The 24,175-nt window shown below is 41.4% G+C and overlaps 1 protein-coding gene across 1 annotated transcript in view; it reads right to left on the bottom strand.

Moving 5' to 3' along the window:
* The window catches only part of LOC124795731, a 745,624-nt gene that overhangs the window by 197,966 nt on the left and 523,483 nt on the right, over nucleotides 1–24,175 (bottom strand). The window contains exon 4 of the mRNA XM_047259814.1: nucleotides 16,368–16,453. Within this exon, the coding sequence (XP_047115770.1) occupies nucleotides 16,368–16,453 (86 nt within the window). The remainder of the gene's footprint in view (nucleotides 1–16,367; nucleotides 16,454–24,175) is intronic.

The raw sequence follows: 24,175 nt of genomic DNA, 5'->3' as shown, positions 1-24,175 counted from the left end.
TCGCATTCGAGTCGTGTTGTCACATGCTTTCACTCTTAAGTTTCACGATAATCAAGCGGACATGCAGGAGTCACCCCTCATCAAGCAGCACCTCAGTACCGTTGTATGAATTCATAATTAGGACACGGACGTCATCACGTCAATTTCTCTGTTAATTCATCGTGGATACAGGACAGCGGCCAGTCAGATATTCATTCAAGTTGTTGTCAAGTCTTCGAAGTAAAAACTCTAAAAATGAATTCACAGAAACCGGGTACTGATGGCTCCAGCTACACAAGTATAGGTTATATCTCACTGTCTATAAATGGAGTGCATAAAGCCTGAAGATGGCATTAATGATATGCCGAAACTGGTTGTCTAAATAAAATAGCGTCTGAAAATATACGACTATTTGATGATTTATCTATGGTCAGTTCTTCAATTTTGTCCTCTTGATACTGCATCATAATCCTCGACTTCATATGTGATGTTCGACAATGACGAACAAACGATCGCTGATAGCCTCGGCGTTGCTCCAAGCAAACTAAGCGGCCTACTGTAGCGTTTTAGTTACTTTTCTGATAGTCGCATTTACCGCTCGTGCATAGAAACCCATTCTTGCGTCTCACTGACTGTGACTAACGTTACAGCACTCTCAATCCTTCTCCTGTGGATCCATGGACAGTATGAGAGCTAATTGCCTGGCTGCTTTGGTCGTGGTCATGAGGTGTGTCATGCAGTCATCCTGAATATTGTATTGTTGAAGTGGGAACAGTGTATCCATTGTCGTTTCGACCGTGCAGTCATTGAGCACAAAGCCTGATGTGAAGCCCTTAGTATTTTTCTTTGTTGTGCTATATGTGAATGTCACGAAAGACAGCATTGTGTCACAATTTCTCCATTCGACGCCAACGTACATCAACAGCATATGTATCAACATCATGTTAAAGCTTCCGTTTGCTCATTCGTCAGTGGGTGGTAGGCAGCTGTCAACATGTGGATGATGCCGCAACGTTATTTTATCTCTGATACTATTCTTTGCTATAAAATTTTCCTACAATCAGAGATCGTCACACAGAGTGACCTATGCTTCAAAGACCTTGCAACTTCTAGAACTTCTGCAGGAGGCATGGCTTTGCTGACAGCGCTGTCAGTGCTGACTGTAATCCATCGATTCGCGTTTCTCGACTTCATAAACAGCCCCAAGAAGTCGATTCCAATTTGGTGGAATGGCACTGTTGCAGGCAGATGCCCTGCAACTAGTTTTGTCACATGCTTTCGTCGTTGGCATTCCATACAATGACGCAACTAATTTCTAATGGATCAGTAGAGATCTGGTCAGTGATACCTGCATCTGACTGTCTAGAGCCTTCACGAATACCAGGAGACCAGATGTTCCAGCATAATTGAAGTACTGCATTATAGCTGACCATAGATGAGCTGGGAAGGTGAGCAACCATTTCTGACCGCCTGGATCACAGATCCACTCATACAATGTTTCGTCTATTTATTGGTATTTTCCTTTGGTCGCTTCCTCACTCTTCAAAGTTTCTACAGTCGTCAGCAATGTTGGCTCTTCCCTTTGTTTTGCAGCAATGACGTTTAGTATAGTGATGACTGATTTCATCCACAGTGCGGCGTTATACCAATGGATTCCCTCAAAGGTAGCCATTATACTGTTCACGTCCACTTTTGTTTATCACTGTGAAGTCGTAAACCTGAAGCTCCAGTGGCCATTTACCAGTCGATCTGATGCCTCCTTCCGGCTGTTCAACTGATATAGAGAATGGTAGTTCCTTAGAGTTATGGATGGTTTGTCAAACGAATATGGTCACGACTAGTTCTCGGGCAAACAACTTCGAAGCATTCCTTCCTAGTTTTGCAGTTATGCATCTCATACATGGACAACAGTCTGGAAACATAAGCTATACCACTTCCAACACCTTCTTGAATTGGCACTGGAAATGCATCTGTCCCGTAACTGCCAGCATCAGTGTTAATTTCTGTCTCAGTATTCTCATCATTCAATGCAACGACTGCAGAAGACGTAATCGTTTTATTGAGAACGATGAAAGATCTTTCCTGTGCCTCAGTCCAGGGAAATGTGCTGTCTTCCTGCAGTAGTTTCTACAATGGACGCGCGTTGGTAGCACTAGCAAATTCCAAAAGATAAAAAATAGTAAAAAAAAAGAGTTTCTGCTGGTCGCATTTGCACTAGCTACACAAACCGCTGCTGGCAGCGATGCTTACCACTATTCCACACTGGATGCATCACAGCTTGAAGAAAATTGGCACTGCTTGGAATAAGTTCATAATTCTCTAATTACAAAATTTCAAATGTTGCTTGATAATTGTGAAAGCAGTGTACAAATACCAGATGGAAGGTGGTCGGGAGGACTCTTCATCATGTTCATGCGTATTATATTAAATGACATCAAATGGAAAGAGGAACCTAAAAGGCTCTATATTTGGGCTAAAGTCGCCATTTGGTGTGAGAAATCCTGCAAATTTTGAGGAACCTGGATCTGAGGAACACTAAATCCAAAAGATAAAAAATAGTAAAAAAAAAGAGTTGCTGCTGGTCGCATTTGCACTAGCTACACAAACCGCTGCTGGCAGCGATGCTTACCACTATTCCACACTGGATGCATCACAGCTTGAAGAAAATTGGCACTGCTTGGAATAAGTTCATAATTCTCTAATTACAAAATTTCAAATGTTGCTTGATAATTGTGAAAGCAGTGTACAAATACCAGATGGAAGGTGGTCGGGAGGACTCTTCATCATGTTCATGCGTATTATATTAAATGACATCAAATGGAAAGAGGAACCTAAAAGGCTCTATATTTGGGCTAAAGTCGCCATTTGGTGTGAGAAATCCTGCAAATTTTGAGGAACCTGGATCTGAGGAACACTAAATCCAAAAAGTTGTCATTAATTTTGTGCTAAAACAAGACAGAGGCAGCGTGAAAAAGGATACCTGTTTCCGTAGGCAAAATATATTGGCAGTGCTGCATTAAGATATGGGATTTACAAAGGAGATCAGAGTCATCAGACGACCTAAATTCTTCAATTAATGCGAATATTTGAAACTTCCTGATAGATTAAGGCTGTATGTCACACTGGGACTTGACAATGTGGGATCCTTGCCCTTCAAAGGCAACTGCTCCACCAAGCGATCATTCAAAGGTTTAAATTCACTAGTTCCTCATCTCATGCCTTCCAGACTACACAGAGTTCCATCTGCAAGCCTTATGGGACCAGCACTCCTGGAAGAAAGGATGCTGCAGAGACATGGCCATGGCTCAGCCACATGCTGGAGGTTTCTATAATGTAGTAAAGCTGTGAGGGCGGGTCGTGTGTTGTGTTTGGATAGCTCATATCACTCATTATTACTACCAAATATTTAAACAACATGAAAAGCTCCCGGCGGAGGTTCGAATCCTCTCTCGGGCATAGGTGTGTGTGTTTGTCCTTAGGATAATTTAAGTTAAGTAGTGTGAACTTAGGAACTGATGACAATAGCAGTTAAGTCCCATAAGATTTCACACACATTTGAACTTTTTCTTTTTAAAGCTCCATTATTATAATAGACAGACAGTATGGTGTGCTTTCACTTTGGGTGTGGCAGGTATTCAAGGTAGTATAACGAAGCGGAAAAAAATAAACAAATAATTCGAGGCAACTTCATAGAACTTGTCAACCTAAAAGAAAACGTACAATGATGAAGAATTGAAATCCTTTTTTTAAAAAAAAGAAAAACAGTCTAAGCTTGTAGAAAAGATAGATAACGAACAACAAATAGGAAAACTAGTTTGGAACAGTGGAAATGGGAACGAAGAGGCGAGTGCTCCGCTTAATAAATGTGTAAAGTAAGGATACACACTTTCTTGCTGCTGTTCCACGTGTGCATCGAAGCAGCAACGACTCAAACAAAAGACAAGTGCGAGAGTGAAATTAAAACTCAGTGTGAAAGACGCCAGTGTGAAAAGCGTCTGCCAGATCCCTTCATATGATACCAATTTGCGCCAGTCTGGCCACAGAAGTAAATATGAAATTTGTGAAGTAACATTTGCACAAGATCAATAGGTAGTACGACCTTATCCTCTTTCTGATTGTAGAGCACAAGTGATTGTTATTCATCGTTAAAAAAGAAATAAGTTTTCCACTCGTAATTAAATAGACGCTTTTTCGATGGACTGGCCTCAGCCAAACAATGGATAACGCTATCGAAAGATTCTCCAATTGAAAGTTTTTGGCTTCTCATGGTTTGGGACACGACATATATTTCTCCTCCTGTGCGAAAAAGAACACACGGACCTCCTCGGTCATTGAGTAGCTATGAGGGCCCTAATCCAATAGGAATTAATTTTTGTTCTCGGACTCTATGGAGCAAGGTGATCCAGAAAAAAACACCTATGCCCCAGGCTGTCGTCGTCTGGTGAGGTCCAGTAGCAGGCCAACATGAGAAACGCCTCCTCCTCCTCTTGCGTGTGCGAAAAGGCTAACCACGACAAATATGAGAATATATGAAGATGGCATCTGTTCTTTCGGACAAGTCCGAAAGAACAGATACCATCTTATTATATAGTTAAGGCTAACCGGCCATTGACTTCCTGCCGGCCAGGGTGGCCGAGCGGTTATAGGTGCTACAGTCTGGAACCGCGCGAACGCTACGGTCGCAGGTTCGAATCCTGCCTCGGGCATGGATGTGTGTGATGTCCTTAGTTTAGTTAGGTTTAAGTAGTTATAAGTTCTAGGGGACTGATGACCTCAGAAGTTAAGTCCCATAGTGCTCAGAGCCATTTGAACTATTTGAATCATTGACTTCCTTTTTCTGTGCTGGATGCACACGCATTGCCCAAATTCTCCCGGTACTCGGTAAGATTGTCTCCCACGGGTAATGAGTGTAATGGGCAGGGGCACTACGAATTTAGTGTATGGGCATTAAGTTGGGACTTCCTTGCAGTAGCGCTATCCTCTGTATCCTCAGTGGCTCAGATGGATTACCAGCACGGTATCTCAGCGTGTTCGGTCAGAGAGTTACCCGCACTCTGTAATAAAAAACTGAGTTAACGGCTCAGCTCAGAACTTGAACGGGTAACATGGGATATCCGCACCGAACTAATGCAACGAACAACATCGAACAAAATGAGAAAAAAAAGAATGATGGGTAGAGCGTCTGCCATGTAAGCAGCAGTTCCTGGGTTCGAGATTTTCAGCTGTCCCCGTTGATGTATATCAACGCCTGTCGACAGCTTAGGGTCTTGATTTAATGATCATTCCAAATATGAGAATTGTTTATGTAGTGGTACAATGGGACAAACTGGGGCTGCAGTGCTCATTACTGTCCAGTTCCTCCGTCACCGTAATGGCTTAGAAGGGAAACGCTTTGAATATCTGGGTATTTGACGTAATTTCTGCTGATCCAAGAGCAATATTTCAAGCCAAGGTCGAGTAGTCTCCTTGTAGAGCCGGTAATTCAGAGTGCATGACCAGGTACAGGTCCATTTCATTTCAGCCGACACGAATGGGCAATGGAATATTTAGGCTTCTGTAACACAAGAATGTGCCGACATCTCGGCTGCTGGTACTCCTTCTCTCCCTCTCACTGTCTCCCTATCTCTTCCTCTATTTCCTTCCTTTTGTGGAAATTTCCAGAGGGGCATAGTTTCATCTAAATTTACCTAGCAGGAGGCAAAGGTAACCCAGACACTTTCCGTCATCGGCTGAGCACGGCTTAGCAGATTTGATTGGCTAAGAGATTTCCTTGTGGGGTTACTTTTTGGTGGAATGCTCAGATGCTCAGGATGACAGGACGATAGAGGAGTAATTTTGATAGTAGTTTGCGAAGTGAGAGGACTTTTGACTTCTGGATGCTAGATTCTGAAGAACACATGTAGATAGAGGAGTAGTTCTGATAGTAGTTTGCGAAGTGAGAGGACTTTCGACTTCTGGATTCTAGATTCTGAAGAACACATATACTTACTCTCTGGTGCCAAACTGCAACGGGATAGGACTTGGGAGATCATTTAAGACATTTCACGAAGGGTTTCATGGAGTTTGTGTGATTGCTCGCAGTAACGAGACTATATTTATCTTTTAATTTATGAACTTCAGTTGGAACTTATCTTAGTTTAATGCAGTCCATCCTTCGTAAAGTTATTCGTATGGTGCCCAGTGCAAACAATCAAATGACTGATGTTACCATAGCATGATTGGTGCCATTGTTTCTGCACAATGCCAAAGGATATTTTGAGTAAAATCTTTTGCAGTGACGATTCTTTTCCTCTATCTTTTTCCAGCTCCATTCAGTTCACTGGAAAATATTTAAAGTGAAATCAAGCAATTTACTCTTGCGTTTACTAATGGTTCCCTGTTACTATTTATTTTATTCTTCTATAAAAATTTCATTTCCACTCTTTGTTCGCTTTTTTATCTCTCTCACTAATTGTCAATGACTCACTTCCATGAAGCAGCGTACTTTACACAATTTTAGCTGGGTATCCTTCCGGGTTTTGTTTTTCAACCTACTTCTGATAGAGAAACGTATGATTTGGAACTTATTTAATTTAATATCTATGTCTTTATAGTCTCAAAAGATATGTAGTAGCCAAGGTAACTAAAGTTACAGCCATGTTCAGTTAGTTGGTTATTTATCATTATTTTAGTTGTTAGGAGTTTCTTCCTATAAAAGCCATCACATGTGTTTTTAAGGGAATATTCAGATTATATTAGACTAAGCTGGTGTGGCCGAGCGGTTCTAGGCGCAGCAGTCTGGAACCGCGCGACCGCTACTGTCGCAGGTTCGAATCCTGCCTCGGGCATGGATGTGTGTGATGTCCTTAGGTTAGTTAGGTTTAAGTAGTTCTAAGTTCTAGGGGACTGATGACCTCAGATGTTAAGTACCATAGTGCTCAGAGCCATTTGAACCATTTTTTTATTAAACTAAGCACAGATGCCACTTATATAATGCTAAGTAAGTTTTCTGTTTTATTGAGAAGCAGCAGGTCGTCAGGATATAGCAGCGTGTCAATAAATTCGCTTTGTCCTAGGTTAAAATCTTGAGGTAGATGTTTACTTTTCCACATATGACTGGCGTCGTCAAAATGCATATTATACAGTGCCGAAGAAAGGCTAAATCCTTATCTTACACCATGTTTTATAATTAACACCTCCTGCTCTGTTTATTTTTGCAGAACCAACAGCCCATTCATGTACCGCCTCACAGTGGGTCAGAATCTTGAAAACGTGGGCAAAAAGGAAAAAAAAAGTTTAAAGATGGGGATTTTGGACTATCAGGTTGGCAGCAGCAATGCTGGGACAACTGAATGCCGGCTGTGCGGACGACCGGATGTTCATTTGTTCGGTAATATCTCAGTTCAAATGCAGCATGTTCATTGTTAGCGTGCGCGCAGCTGGCCAGACTACAAAAACAGTCGTGTTGTTGAAGGAAGTTATTTATGTTTTGTGCAAGTGAAACCAATACTTTCAATATGGAATGTATTCCAGGAGGTATGTACTAGTGAAAAAACACTTATATCACAATTAAATCATCAATTATGCACGTTTACATTTCAATTAACGTACTACAGGGAAATGAATGACAAAATCGTAAAATGCGCTTAAAAACAGAGATAAGTTACGAATTCCACGACATTCCGCTTTCTTTTGCACTGTGTACGCAAGTATATATTATTACCTTTGTAAATTAAGCTTCAAATCCTGCGACTAGTTGCGACTCTAGCTTTGAGCCACGTTTTAAGCGACACTTGCAAAATGCCATTGTTCAGACATCTTCAAAAATGACAGTAGAATCAATTAATTATGAGTTTTATTTGTACAATTTAAATTACAATCGACATGTAGAAGCATTGTAAAGAATAAAATAATTAGAAAAATTACGAAAAGTGTAACAGAGATTTTTTTTTAAATTTCAGTTTCATCTGATTTTCGAGGAAAGATATTTTTCTAATAACAAAAGAGTATTTGTCAAATGATTTGGAATTGGTCATAGAACATTTGGAAAGGTCGTTGACAGAAAAAAGTGAACATACAATTAAAATTCCCTATGATATGAGGCCTACCATTTCGATTTTGTTAACAAAGTTAAGAAGCAGGTATAAGGAAGCAACTCGGAGACAAGGATATTTTTTCAAGAAGAACGAAACCTGGTTAAATACAATAGTATATATTCCGATTGATTCGAAACCTGCAAGTGTGACTAAATCAACAGGCCGACCTGCCACAAAATTTGAAACATTATCTGATAGGTCTAAAAGAAGAAGAACTGAGGAGATTCGTACGAAGTTCAGTCCTGTCAAATTATCGTTCGCCGCGCAAATGAGTCTTCGATCTTCGGGGCACCCAGATACTGCGAAGATTGTGAAAGACGTCACACTCTCAAGTCCATCCAAGGTGAAAAAATACAAGGCAGGCTTGCGATTTTCAACATCATCGCCATCCTCATATGATGCAAATGAAGGTCTAGCACTCCTTTTCGACTTGAAATTGTCAAAAGAATCTTACCAGCATTTGAGAAATGGGGCTAAAGGAAAAGGCTTAATCACACTATATCCACCGTATTCAGCGCTGTTTTGGTAGCAAAAAAAGCTTGCTGCCCTCCATACGTAACCCTCACTTTTACCGAATCAAAACCTGAGGTACGGTTGCAAGCTTTGTTAGACCACACTGTTCAACGTGTTCTACTTCTGAAACGAGACGATATTCTACATATGAGTGATTCGGAAATGTCTAATATGGCCTTTATTTGTAAGTGGGGCTTTGACGGAACCTCCGGCCAAAGTACGTATAAAATGAAGTTTTCAGATTCGAGTATTTCAGATGCAACTTTATTTTTCACTTCGCTTGTTCCACTGAAACTTGCAGGTGTAAATGAAAAAAGTAAAGAAGAATAGATCTTATGGATTTATCCGAAGCCGTCTTCAACCCACTTTTGAAGACCACTGAAGTTAGAATTTACAAAGGAAACAGAGCAAACGTCTTTAAATGAGAAAGCAGATCGAACAACTCCAGTCATTCGAAACAGTTATTCATGGGAAAGACATTTCCATTAAATTCAATTTAAGCATGACCATGGTAGATGGTAAAGTGTGCAATGCTATCACCAACACGAAATCTGCGCAACGGTGCTATCTCTGCAAGGGTACGTCTGCCCAATTTAATAACATTGACGATGTTTTGAAAAAATAAGTTTCCGCCGATTATCTGCAGTACGAACTATCAACTCCTCACGCCTGGATTCGATGTTTTGAATGTTGTATCCATTTGGCATACCAAATGAAAACAAAAAAGTGGCAGGCACGTAAAGCAGAAGATAAAGAGGAAAAAGCAATACTGAAAGCCCACATTGAAAAAGCTTTCAAAGAGCAGCTTGGAACTGTAATTGACATGCCGAAACAAGGTTTTGGCAGTACGAATGACGGAAACACCGCTCGACGTTCTTTTGAAAACACTCCAACATCAGCGCTGATAACTGGAATTTCCGAAGAACAAATCCACCGTTTCCATATAATTTTGCAGACGGTTTCGAGCGGACGTCAGATCGACGTTGAAAAGTTTCGAGCATACGCCTTAGCAACTGCCAGGCACTACGTGAAAGAATGCCCCTGGTGCAACATGCCAACAGCAGTCCGTAGATTGTTGATTCACGGTCCAGACATTATTTCTTTGGCCATTTTACCCATCGGTCAACTATCGGAGGATGCTCAGGAATCAACCAATAAGTTGATAAAGCAATATCGCCTGAGTTTTTCTCGAAAGTTTTCAAGAGTTAAGACTATGGAAGACGTGTTCAGGAGATTGTTGGTAACGACAGATCCCTACGTTTCTTCCTTACGCAAATCTTCGCCGAAGAAACTGAAGAGTTTGTCGCCAGAAGCTGTTGCCCTCTTAGTTCCTGTGGCGGATGAAGATTCAGATGCAGATGCAGATAATGAGGAAACAGTGTTTGAGGATGATGACGATTCAGTTGAAGCAGAAGATGAAAAAGAAAAAGAAAATGAAAACTTGTGAATTAAGTTATAAAAAATTTACTAAATAAATAATTGTAATTAAAATGAAATAATTTTTTGTAATATTTTACACCATCTTGTAACCTATATTTGATCCTTTCTTCGAGTTTTCCAGTTTTTTGGTTTATTTTTAAGCATTAACTACAATAACCCCTAAATACTAACTTTTATATCAATAAAAATATATAAATATAAATAAATAAAAAGGCATAGATTTTGACCGCCATCTTGGATCCACCATTTTTAAATTTTTTGAACTCTTTCATCATCAGTAACCTCGATAATTCCCTAAAAATTACTTTTGTACGTAAAAAATGATAGTAGTGTACATAGAGCCTGCCATCTTGGGTCCGCCATTTTGTTTTTTTCACTTTTTGATATCATACTCTTAATCAGAAACTCCGTAAACCCTTACATACTAAGTGTGGTACAAATTGAACAACTACTTATATTTTGACCAGCTTTTTGGGATTCTGACCCACTGCGCGCCTCTTTACTGCAGAGAAAAGCCATTTAGGGTATCCACGTCTTTGTACAGTTTACCACCGTATCCTTCTGGCTCCCTTATCGATCGTCTTTTCAAAATCAACGAATTCAGTTAGATGTGGGAAGGTTGTATTCTCAATGCTTCCCCGACTATTGTTTATTTTTTGAATATTACCTGACCAAAGTCTTTTTTTTTTCAAACTTATTCTGAACTTCAGATAACTTCGCCTCTGCCATGGGTTGCAAACGAAAATTAAGTGTATTAGCATGAAGTTTTCATCCTGTGTTCAAGATAATTATGCTCCAGTAATTTTTATGAGGGGCCTATCTCCTTTCTTGAAGACTGGTACTATATCTGCTACAATCCACTCCTCTAGCATCCTGTTTCCAAGTCGGTACGTGTTTATCAATGCAGGAATCATCATTATAGTAGCATTTCTCCGTACTTAAGTAGTTCCACAGTAATTCCTTCGGAAGCGGGAGCCTTTCTGCATTTTGTTTTCCTTAATGCTCTTCCAGCCCTTTCATAGTTATGGGGACTAAGCCTTTTGTTTCCATCACCTTCTGTCACTTGATTGTCATTGCACCAAGGATTTTTATGGTGTTTCGCCCAATTTTGTATTTCTATTGCATCCGTCTTCAAAGTATCTCTCGTGGTCTTATTAAAGCTTCTTAACAATTTGTAAGAGAAGACTATACATCCATGCACATCCTACTCCTGCTTTCTCAATGTACATTCCCTATTACTGATTTTGCTTTGTTTCCTTTTTGACTGTATTTTTCCGTTGATACTTCTGAGCCATTTTGTATTATATTCAAATAGACTTTTTTGGTTTATTCTTGATACCTCTTTTATTTATGTTTTTCATATCCTTAAGCATTTATTATTTTTTTAAATTCTACTTTTTCCCACAACTTCTTTAGCTGTTCTTAAAATTCATTGTTCCATTCCACGCCTTCTGCTGTTGCTATTTCCAACATATACTTAGCCAGTCATCTTTAATAAAGATCTCTTACTCTAAAATCCTGTATTAGTCCTATCTTAAACTTCTCATCATCTTCCTCATCTTTCCCCATTGTACGACTTCTCTTTCATCTTGTCCAAAGAATCATTTTGCTAACAAGTAGAAAATGATCTGCAAACATGTCATTTCCCCTGTAGACTCCCGTATGTTTTCCACTTTCTTGTTTCATTCACTGAATTTTATTCAGGCTTCTACTGATATCATTCCTCTGACACTCCAAGTATATTTGTGTATTTTTTTTGGGGGAGGGGGGGGGGGGAAGCGGAAGAATTTTCCCATATGACTTGCACCAAAATATCCTGCCAGAATGAAACAATGTGGTTCATCCTTCTGGTTTATTTATGCCTGCAGTGTATGGTAGAACTCCTCTGCATCTTCTGCTCTTTCGTCCTCTGGTTAATATTGTCCAACAAATGTGAGATATCCTCTTCCAGTCTCAAACCAAGTACTAATTATTCTCTTATTTACATATCTGTAGGTAGGCAGGGTCTTTTCCGACTTCTAATCTATTGATATCATAATGCCAGCCATTTCTTGTTTTGCTGTTCTGTGCCACTATACATGGTGTTAGGGGTATGCAGATATTTTTTAATAACATACTGAACAACATAACGCCAATACTTACTTTATTTGCAGAAAATTTTAGCAAAAATTAGTAGTATGTCTTTAGACTGGTTAATACCTGCAAGTACACATGGCACTAGCTAGCCATTAATGTTTGTGTTCCACTGGGTAGCAGGTCAGGTACTGAAGGTGGACATGTGGACGCTAAATGCATAGTATAAGCTGAGAAGTGTAGTCAATTTCGAGGCGCGTTTATGACCGACGAGGGAACACATCAGGTAATTAATTACGTGATGTGTTTGCGAGGATGTGAAATGTATATCGGAAAGAGAGATTGGAGGTCATAGGAGGAGGTGTGTTTATTGCGGTTGAGAAAGATATTGTCTGAATTGAGGTCAAAGTTGAGTGTGATAGTGTGATAGCTCGCGTATAATAGGTGTAGGTGAAACCAAGTTAACTGTTGGACGTTTTTCCCCATTCAAAGATAATCCACAGTGAGTAGCGCGTAAATAAACAGATTATGCAGTACTAGTTGGAGTGAGTTTAACCAGCCAAGTATAGACTGGGATGCCTATGGCTTCATTGCGAGGGGGGGGGGGGGGGGGCACACGCTACGGAAATATCTTAGACCTGATAGCTTACGAACAGGCTGGATCTTATAGGCAGTGTGAGTACAGAAACGGGGATTAGCGATTGTGATGTCATTATAGCAACTATGCATACCAAAGTTTGTAAATCAGTTAAGAATGCTAGGAGGGGTTGGGGGTTGGGTTGTTTGGGAAGGAGACCAGACAGCGAGGTCATCGGTCTCATCGGATTAGGGAAGGACTGGGAAGGAAGTCGGCCGTGCCCTTTCAAAGGAACCGTCCCGGCATTTGCCTGGAGCGATTTAGGGAAATCACGGAAAACCTAAATCAGGATGGCCGGACGCGGGATTGAACCGTCGTCCTCCCGAGTGCGAGTCCAGTGTTTAACCACTACGTCACCTCGGTCGGTTGCTAGGAGGGTGTTCGTACTACATAGAGAAGGTAAGCAATTGTTAGCACTTCACTTAGACAGTGAACTGACATCACTTAGTTTCAGGAAGATGGACGTAGATGAATTATGGGCAAAGTTTAAGTAGATTGTAAATTGTGGTGCGGAGAGTTACGTACCTAATAAGTGGATAAGGGATGGAAAAGACTCACCATGGTTTAATACCGAAATTCTTAAATTGTGGAGGAAGCAGAGGCTGCTGCTCTCACGGTTCAAAAGAGAACACACAAATAACGACAAGCAAAAGTTAGTGGAACTTCGTGCATCTGTAAAAATATCTATAAGCGAAACATACAACAACTACCACGCTCATATCTTAGCAACAGATGTGGCAGAGAACCCGAGAAAATTCTGGTCGTATGTAAAATCACTAAGCGAGCCTAAGGATTCCGTTCAGTCCCTTGCTGACCAGTATGGTGATCCACTTGAAGATAGCAAAACGAAAGCTGAAGTTCAAGAAATCGTTCATACAGGAGAATCCTACAAACATAGTGTCATTTGATCATTCAACAGACTCCCGTATTGGCGACATACTAATAAGTATCACTCACGTAAAGGAAAAGCTGGAAGATGTGAAATCAAATAAACCACCATGTCCGAATGGAATTCGGATTCGGTTTTACCAAGAGTACTCTACGGCATAGGCAAGCGTTCATCAGTGACAAGGGTATCGTCAGAAGTATGCCAGGGAAGTGTGAAAGGACCGCTGCTGTTCTCTATACACATAACAATTTGGTGAACATGGTGGGCAGCAATCTATGACCGTTTGATGATGATGCTGTGGTGTACGGTAAGGTGTCAAAGTTGAGTGACCGTAGGAAGATATAAGAGGACTTAGACAATATTTCTAGTTGGTGTAATGAATAGCAGCTAGCTCTAAATGTGGAAAAATGTAATAAGGATGGGTGGGAAGAACAAATCTGTATTGTCCGGACACGGTATTAGCAATTACCTGCATGACACAGTGATGTCGTTTAAATATGTGGATGTAACGTTGCAAAGCGATATGAAATGGAACGAACATGTGAGAACTGTGGTAGAGAAGGCGGTAGTTTTTGAGAATCTTAGGAAAGAGTGGTTCACATATAAAGGAGACCGCATATAGGACGCTGGGGCGACCTATTCTTGAGAACTGCTCGTGTTTTGGGATCCGTACCGTCTCGGACTGAAGAAAGATATTGAAGCAATTCAGAGGCAGGCTGCTAGATTTGTTACTGATAGGCTCGAGCAACACGTGTTACGGATATACTTCCGAAACTCAAATGGAATCCCTGGAAGGAAGGCTATTTCCTTTTCGAGGAACACTATTGAGAAAATTTAGAGAACCGGCATTTGAAGCTGACTGCCGAATGAAATTACTGCAGCCAACGTACATTGTGCGTAAGGACCGCGAAGTCAGTAATCTGACTCCAGTGTTAAATGACACCATGGATTGCCACCCACGGGGAGTGAAATGAAACCTATAGGGCGGCAGTAGATTTGTTCAGTTAACATTTTTATTCTAGCCCTTAGTCACAGTACATCAGGAACAGCTCGTTGGGGGTGTTCAATTTCCACTGATGTAAAGTAACAGATGTCCTGCATTGTTGACAGTACAAAGAGGGCCCGAGTATAGCGTGACTCAAAGGCCACAGTCAGCGACGTCTGTGGCTGCGACCATGGTGACAGAGCAGCAGAGCAGGAGGTGTTTCTGTGGGGGGTGGCAATGATCTCCCTCCAATGACCAGGCAGCTCTCTGCTCCAATAGTGGCGCTCTGGTGACAGCGCAGGCTGCCTTGTCCTGTGGTCCAACTGTAGACCCTATACGGCGTTGTCACTTAACGTTTTTTTTTTACCAAATTCGATGCTGAATAAAGTATGACATGGACTTCGGAATGGGACAAACTGATCTTCAATGAAGAGAAATAGTGTAATTTGGATGGGATGGATTGATTTCGATATAGCGTGCTCTGAGAATAGAGCAGCAGGAATGAATGAGGAGATATTTTGGTGGTAGAAGTGATATAATTTGGGCAGCTTTCTGCAGTACAGGAAAATCACAGATCGTGTGGCTGAGCAATAGAATGGACACTATGTAAACTGAGATGCTAGAAACACAATTGATTAGAACTTATGAGGACCTATGGGACGAAAATGGAATATTTCAAGAAAATAATGCATCTGTATATGGCTCTGCTAGAACTGAAAAGTGGTTTGAAGATAAAGGTATCAATGTGTTTCCCTGGCCTGTATGTAGCCCAGATGTGAACCCCATGGAAACTTTTGTGGAATGCTTGCAAGGCGTGTTTATCACATCGGAAAGCAATTTGACGTCGTATGTGAGCTGCAAAGAGCGACGCAAGAAGGCGACAATTTCACTGCAAGAACTTCAAACCGTAACAAAATCAAAGTCGAAGACAATTTTCGAGGTAATTATGAAGAACGAGGTTGGAAAAGTGCTAATAATGTAGTAACACAGCAGGACAACGAGTACCTTAATACCAATTTACATTTAGGGAATTCAGTCGCCTTATTTTGGTACTCGTGTTATGAAAGAATCATCGTAATTCCATTATGATTGTTTATCTCTTATACGTATCCAATACTTTCATAATAAATTCGACACATAAACGCTTCAGATTTTGTACTACTCTTTTCCTGGAACACTGCCTTTATGCTGACTTCTATTATTGTACCCATGTTATTTATTTGATTTCCAAAAGTTGAACAAGAGAGCGATACAAAATTTGGATATGAGAACCGGAGTCAAACGCTCAGCCCTCTCGTGTGCTATCATCTACGCTATGGGAGCAATTGACCCTGATTGAATGTGGCGGCCAGTTGAATATACGTGCACAATGGCCTGGTTGGCTAACTTCAATTCTAGATAACTCGGAAGCAGCGCAATGTATAGATTTCCTTCTTAAGATTTATTTCTCAGCAGAACACACTGCAACAGTCTTACATGTTATATATATATATATATATATATATATATATATATATACTGCTCATGTACTACACAAATAGGAAATAGTTGTTTTGAATCAACCAAGGACGTCTATCAAGAGAGGGTGGGAGCGTTCTAATCTTTCCGGGTGAAATAAATGCACAAATAAATAAATAAACACAGTGAACTTTGATTGTAGTTACAAATTTGAGGTAAAAAGGTTGGCACAGGAGAGCAAGTTGTGGTTGGCCGCACCAAATAAGTCAGAAGACTGATAACACAAATAGGAAAAGAAAACAAGGATATGCCACTCACCGTGTACAGGCCGTAGAACAGCAGAAGGGAGGCGATGACCCCGCAGCTGGCACACGCCAGCACCGCCACCGTCAGGCACATGGTCGCTGCAACAGCAACAATAACAACACCTGCAATCAGCACCAGGCTGAGCCAATGGTCACTGCGACACCCGCTGCCGCCTCGCCTCTCTGTTTTTCTCGGTGCTGTTGAATGACGGTGATCGTGTGGGTTATTAATCAAATTGTTTCCATTTATTTTCACGATGATTTGACGGCCAACCCATCCTTCTTGTGGCGCTACGAAATGTCTTAGTTATACTTGCTGCCTCGACTCCAACCTGAGTGTTAGACTCTAACCAGTAAGTATATATAACACAGCTCCCCGCACCTGAAGGAGAAGTGTGGGTAGATCGTCGAGAAATCATGTAGGAATATGACAGTAACAATTCATCTTAAAATCCCGGGCACCAAAAAGCATTTCCTTTAGTATTTTATCCATACTCAGCAACTATAGTTGTATACATCAAAATAATTAGCAAACGCCTCTTATTATCGCCGTGAATGCGTACAGCGGCACCAAGTCTACAGACAGTGTATATCTGTATGAAACATTTGTTACCATATCATAACAAAAGCTCTGTCACAATTTTTCTATTTTATTTTCAATATATAACAAAAGATTCATAGAAAGAGCACATCATGCAGTTAAAGTTTTAGTTAAGCACTAATATCCATGTATTAGTTCCCCTTTTGCCCTTTCTAATTCCTCTACAAAATACATTCCGTGTCCTATGGTCAAGTGATCAGTCATTTTCAGGTCATGTTGTTTGAATGTGAATGGCTGGTTGAAATCGTGTGTATGTGTGGCTGCTGCAGATTTTGTATTTCTGTTCTGGATGTACGAAGTGTGTGTTACATCTAGTTTCTTCGAACCATTCCTAGTGATAGGGACATGTCCAACATGTTAATGGCAAATCCTCAGTTGACACCGGGACTTGGGAACTGAAGCGATCTACCAAGACACGCAAATTCGGATGGCGCATTGAACTAAAGCAAATGTTATGACTGTTGCGAGTCTGTTCCTGTGCTCAGGTACTATTGTCAGTAATACTGTACTTAATAACTCATGTGTGGCTAACTGCGTGAAGCAATTAGTGTGACAAAACGTGGCGAACGTGCGTGCTTCATCAAAATAGTGGACGTCTTTGAATTGTCTCCTATATGGGAAAATGAAACTTGGACTGAAGGAAAATATGGGTGATCTTTCCTTGCAAATGGCAGAAGTATTTGACTACCAGTACCGCTGCCGAAGTTAGTTTCCATAAAGTTTTGCTAAGTCACCATATATGACATTTTATTCCTACAGAGGCTCCAATAGAAGTGTTTATTACCAGTTACAGTTCCTGACCAGACAATTGCATTCGTGGCACTCAACACTGCGCATAATGTTTCCCATGCGAGTATCACAAGATGGGGATCATACTGCGGTCTTTCGGTCTTTCAGCAAGCATCATTATTTCCAAAGCACGCCGTAGTTTGAAGTTCGTACTGACTTACCCTAAATATTGAAAGTATTTTGGCTATACATTACCATAGCACTAATAACAGATTTTTAGTCTATCACCCCTAAAAAACAACAAACTGATTCAACATATGTTAGTACAGTGATATTTATACACGACGACGCAACAGCTCCCTTTATACTTCTCAGGACCGTGAGAAATTCACAAGAGGGTTCTGACTAGGAGCTTACATAATGTCGGATCTAGTCTCTACAGTAAGCTTCCGGATTCCTGAATTGGAAAATCAAATAAAGGAATGATGTTAATGGATCATATTGGGACGAATAGCTCAGTAGGCAGTGGACTTCAAGCAGTCACCAAAGTTGGATCGAAAAGCGTAGGTACAAGGAAGATAACTGCAACGAAACCACAAATAGTCGAATAATCATTGCAAGTTATCGACGAAAGAAGGAAGTACAGAAATGTCCAGGTTAATTCGGGAATACAGTAATACAAGCCACTTAGGAATGAAATAAATACACACACCAAAAAAAGTTGTGCATCTTCTCGGTTCCGAGAGTTCCGGTACGTGTACATAAAATTGGAATAGAGGTCAACATAAACATCATTTCCGCCGTTTAATTTGCTCATGAAAACCACACATTGCATGCTGTACCACCATGCAGTGAGACCTTCACTAGTGGTCCAGATTGCTGCATACACCGGTACTTCTAATACCCAGCAACACGTCCTCTTGAAGAAAATCATTCACAAGATGTTCGCGATGGGCACGCGAATTGTCGTCCTTGAATGCCTCGCCAATATGCTGCCAATATGATTGCACTATCGGTCGGTGGATGGCATTCACGTATCGTACAGCCATTACGGCGCCTTCCATAACCAACAGCGGCTTACGTTGGCCCCACATAATACCACCCCAAAACAGCAGAAGACCTCCGCCTTGCAGGAATCTCCGGACGGTGTGTCTAAAGCTTTCAGCCTGACCGAGTTACCTCTAAACACGTCTACGACGATTGTCTGGTTGAAGGCATATGCGACACTCATCGGTGAAGAGAACGTTATGCCAATCCTGAACGGTCCATTCGAAGCGGTCCATTCGACATGTTGTTGGGCCCATCTGTATCGCGCTGCATGGTGTCGTGGTTGGAAATGTGACCTCGCCAAGGACGTCGGGAGTGAAGTTGCGCATCATGCAGCCTATTACGCACAGTTTGAGTCGTAACACGACGTCCTGTGGCTGCACGAAAAGCATTATTCAACATGGTGGCGTTGCTGTCAGAGTCCCTCCGAGCCATAATCCGTAGGTAGCGGTCATCCACTACAGTAATAGCCCTTGGGTGGCCTGAGAGAGGCATGTCATCGACAGTTCTTGTCGCTCTCTATCTCCTTCATGTCCTAACAATATTGTTTTGGTTCACTCCGAGGCGCCTAAACACTTCCCTTGTTGAGAGCCCGTCCTTTCACAAAGTAACAATGCGGAAGCGATCGAACCGCGGTATTGACCGTCTAGGCACGGTTGAAATACAGGCAACAAGAGCAGTGGCCGGTCGGAGTGGCCGAGCGGTTAATGGCGCTACAGTCTGGAACCGCACGACCGCTGCGGTCGCAGGTTCGAATCCTGTCTCGGGCATGGATGTGTGTGATGTCCTTAGGTTAGTTAGGTTTAAGTAGTTCTAAGTTCTAGGGGACTTATGACCACAGCAGTTGAGTCCCATAGTGCTCAGAGCCATTTGAACAAGAGCAGTGTAGCTCCATCCTGCTGGAATGACAGTTACTGATCGGCTGTCGGACCCCCTACGTCTAATAGGCGGGTTTAGTGACGTCTCTGAACATTCAAAGGGACTGTGTCTGTGGTACAATATCCACAGTCAACGGCTACCTTCAGGAGTTCTGAGAACCGGGGCGATGCAAAACTTTTTTTGATGTGTGTAGGAAGTGCAGGGAAGCTAAGCAAAATGGCTATATGGCAAACGTGAAGAAATCGAAAAAGAAACAATAGTCCGAAGGACTGAATCAGCATACAGAAATGCCAAAACAGTTAAAAGTAACGTTAAGAGTGCACTGGGAATTCCATTGTTAAATGCAGAGGAAAGAGCGGATGTGTGGAAAGAGTCCGTTGAAGGTTTTGATGTGCGGGAGGACTTGTGTGGCGACGTGACAGAAGAAAAATCAAGAGACTATACGGACGAGATAGGGGATCCAGTATAAGAGTCGGAAGTTGAAAGAGCTTGGACGACATTGGATCAAATACCGAAGAAGGGATAAACAACATTCCATCAGAATTTCTGAAATCATCGGGGTAGTGGTAACAGGATTGGAGGAGGCTCTGAGCACTATGGTACTTAACTACTGTGGTCATCAGTCCCCTAGAACTTAGAACTACTTAAACCTAACTAACCTAAGGACATCACACACATCCATGCCCGAGGCAGGATTCGAACCTGCGACCGTAGCAGTCGGTAACAGGATTATTAACCTTTGTGTGAAGAACGTTTGAAAATAGAAATATACCATCACACTTTCGGAAAACATCATCCATACAATTCCGAAGACAGCAAGATCCGGCAAGTGCGAGAATCATGGCATAATCAGCTTAACAGCTCATGCATCTAAGTAAATAACAAGAATAATATACAGAAGAATGCAAAAGAAAGTTGAGGGCCTATTACATGACAATCAGTTTAGCTTTAACGAAGGTAAGCATCCTACAAAGTTATATCTTACGTTGCGGTTTATAATGGAAACAAGACTGAAGACAAACCAAGTCACGATCGAAGGATTTGTGGAACTTGGAAAAAGCGTTCAAAGTGTAAAATGTTAAAAACTTTTGGAAATTCTGAGAAAAACACATGTAAGATATTGCCAAAGATGGGTAATAAATAGTATATAGAAGAACCAATAGGGAAGAATACGACTCGAAGGCAAAGAACGAAGTGCTCTAATTAAAGAGGGTGTAAGACAGGATTGTAGTCTTTCGCCTCTACCGTTCAATCTACACCTCGAAGCAGCAATGACGAAAGCAAAAGAAAGGTTGAAGTATGGCACCAAAATTTGGGGCGAAAGGATTTCAATGATATGATTAGCTGATGACACTGCTATCCTCATTCAAAAGGAAGAAGAATTACAGGATGGTTGAATGGAACGAACAGTCTACAGATTATAGAACATGGTTGGAGAGTAAATCAATGGAAAATGTAAGCAATGAAAAGTAGCAGGAATGAGAACAGCAAGAAACTTAACATCATAATTGAACGTCACATATATTGCAAAATAAACCATGATGGGCGGAGCAAGGGGAACGTTAAAAGCAGACTAGCACTATTACCAAATAGAGGCTTTAATTTTAGGAAGAAATTTCTGAGAATGGACGTTTTGAGCACAGCACTGTGAGGTAGTGAAACATGGACTGTGGGAAACAGAAACAGAAGAGAATCGAAGCATTTGAGATGTGGTGACACAGAAAAATTTGAAAATTACTTATATTCATAAGACAAGGAATGGAGAGGTTCACCGCAGAACCGGAGAGGAATATATGAGAGACACTGACAATAAGAAGGGACAGCATGATAGGACATCTGTTAAGACATCGGTGAATGATCTCTTTGGTACTAGAGGCAGCTTTAAAGAGTAAAAGCTATAGAGGATGGCGAAGATTAGAACACATCCATCAAGTAAATATGGACGTATGTTGCAAGTGCTACTCTGAGAAGAAGAAAATGGCTCTAAGCACTATGGGACTTAACATCTGAGGTCATCAGTCCCCTAGACTGAGAACTACTTAAACCTTACTAACCTAAGGATATCACACACATCCACGCCCGAGGCAGGATTCGAACCTGCGATCGTAGCTACAGCGCGGTTCCGGACTGAAGCACCTAAAACCGCTCGGCGACAGCGGCCGGTTGAGAAGAAGATATGAACTAAAAAAAGAAAATACAATGACCATCGTTTTGCTGGTGAAATACCACTGTTTGCCTCAAGTGCCAGTAAACATCAATAACAAATCGAACACCTTAATATATTTTATTGCATTTTTCAGTCTCAGGTCACTCAAACCCTATGTTGATCGGTTTCCAGCAAGTCATCATTAGCTTATCGGTTTAAAAGGAAAGTGAAAGGCTGTAGAAAAATTCTAGGGAACGAAATTAAAATCAAATTAATATGTGTCCAACGATCAGAGCGCAGATTCGGTAAGGTTGTTAGCACCTCTAATGTCATATTCAGTTCTACACCGAAGAGTAATACGTAACGTGTTCGGATAAATGTGTTTATGCATATGACGGGTAGTTTGTGGTATAGCTTCCTAGTATTGTATATCAATGTATTTCTTTCGTTTTAAGTAGACGGACTGTCGATGGCATACTAGAAAGTTAGTATGTGTAAGTTTTTAAGTGTCTAAAATGCTGGACTTGGAATTTACATCTGTTTACCTGGTTCTATCACTGGTAAACATTTGCTTGCTTGATTCCCTCTGTTGTAAACATAGCTATCTGAACGCTGTCAAAAAGCATTGTGAGATATACAGAGAGCTGCCTATCTCTGGACCCAAGCAATGGTACACGGCGTCCTTTTGTAACTCATTTGGCCACAGCGGACTGGAACCGTGTTGGTGTTAGGTATATGGTCACATTCTGTTTTTGATATGCCGTGCAGCATATGGACCTCTGGTGAGGAAAGGCTCGGTCCTGTGTTTGCTGTTAAGGGACAGTACGAAGGATCAATTTCTGCCCACGAATCAGCATGGGTTCAAAAAGAATCACTCGTACAAAATTCGGAGTTCACTTTGTCACATGATATCCCGCGAACCATGGATGAAGGTAAACAGGCAGATTCAATATTCTTATATTTACGGAAGGCATCTGAAACGATGTCTCACTGCAGACTGTTGACGAAGGTACGAGCATAGGTTACCAGATATGTGATCGGCTCAAAGACTTCTTAAGTAACCGAGCGAGGTGGCGCAGTGCTTAGCATACTGGAATTGCGTTCCGCAGGACGACGATTCAAACCCGAGTCCGGCCACCCTGATTTAGGTTTTCCGTGATTTCCCTAAATCTCTTCAGGCAAATGCTGGGATGGTTCCTTTGAAAGAGCACGCCGACTTCCTTCCCCATCCCTTCCTAGTCCGACGGGACCGGTGACCTCGATGTTTGGTCCCCTTCCCCCCAATCAACCAACCAACTTCTCAATTAACATAATAAAGTACGTTGTCCTCGACGTCAAGTGTTCATCAGAGACAATGATGTCGTCAGCAGCGCCCCAAGGGAGTGTGATAGTACTGATCTTACTCCGTATATATACGATGGACATGATGAGCAGCAATCTGCGGCTGGTTTCTGATGATGATGTGATGTGAGGGATGGTGCTGTCGTTGAGTGATAGTAGGAGGATACAAGCTGACTTAAGCATAATTGCTATTTAGTGTGTCAGAATGGCAGCTTGCTGTAAACAGTGTAAGGTAATGCAAACGAGTAGGAAAAACACTTCTCCAATATTTGAATACATCATTAGTGGTGTGCTGGTTGACACTGTCATGTCGATTAACTAATGCTGAAAAGCGATATGAAACAGGTCGAGCTCGTAAGGACAGTACAAGGGAAGGCGAATGGTCGACTTTGGTTTAGGGGGGGAATTTTAGGAAAGTGTAGCTTATGTACGAGTATAAAAGGCATAGCATACAGAACACTACTACGATCCAGTTTTGAGTACTGTTCCAGAGAATTTGATGCCCACCAGGTAGAATTAAAGGAAGATAACGAAGCGGGCTACTAGATTTGTTACTGGTAGGTTTGATCAGTACGCGAGCATTACGGCAAAATGAAATGGGGCTCTCCGGTGGGAAGACGACGTACCTTTTGCAAAACTATTGAAAAATGTAGAGAACTGCGTTTGAAGCTGACTGCAGAACGATTCTACTGCTGTCAACTAACATTTCGCGTAAGGACCAAAAATATAAGAGAAGTTAGGTCTTTACAGAGGCAAACAGCCAGTCATTTTTCTTCCGCTCCTCTAGCGAGTGGAACAGGAAGGGAAGTGAATAGTAATGGTACAAAATACACTCCAAAATGAACCATATTGTGGCTTGAAGAGTATCTATGAAGAAATACATGTATATGGGGAACATGTAGTGAGCTGGTCTACGTTACGTATTGCCACTGTAATGTTATCAGAGATGATTACTAACCAGAGCTACATCCAAGCCGTCCTGGTGCTGCTTCTGTTGGTCTAAAATGAAAGTAACATTGGGGGTTATCCATTAGCTGGCCATAAATTGTTGAGAAGAACAGGAAAAAGCTCTATTGTC

This window comes from Schistocerca piceifrons, chromosome 4, assembly GCF_021461385.2.
Source record: "Schistocerca piceifrons isolate TAMUIC-IGC-003096 chromosome 4, iqSchPice1.1, whole genome shotgun sequence".
Lineage (NCBI taxonomy): Eukaryota > Metazoa > Arthropoda > Insecta > Orthoptera > Acrididae > Schistocerca > Schistocerca piceifrons.
Note: the sequence above shows the minus strand (reverse complement) of the source record. Positions and strands in the feature narration are given on the sequence as shown.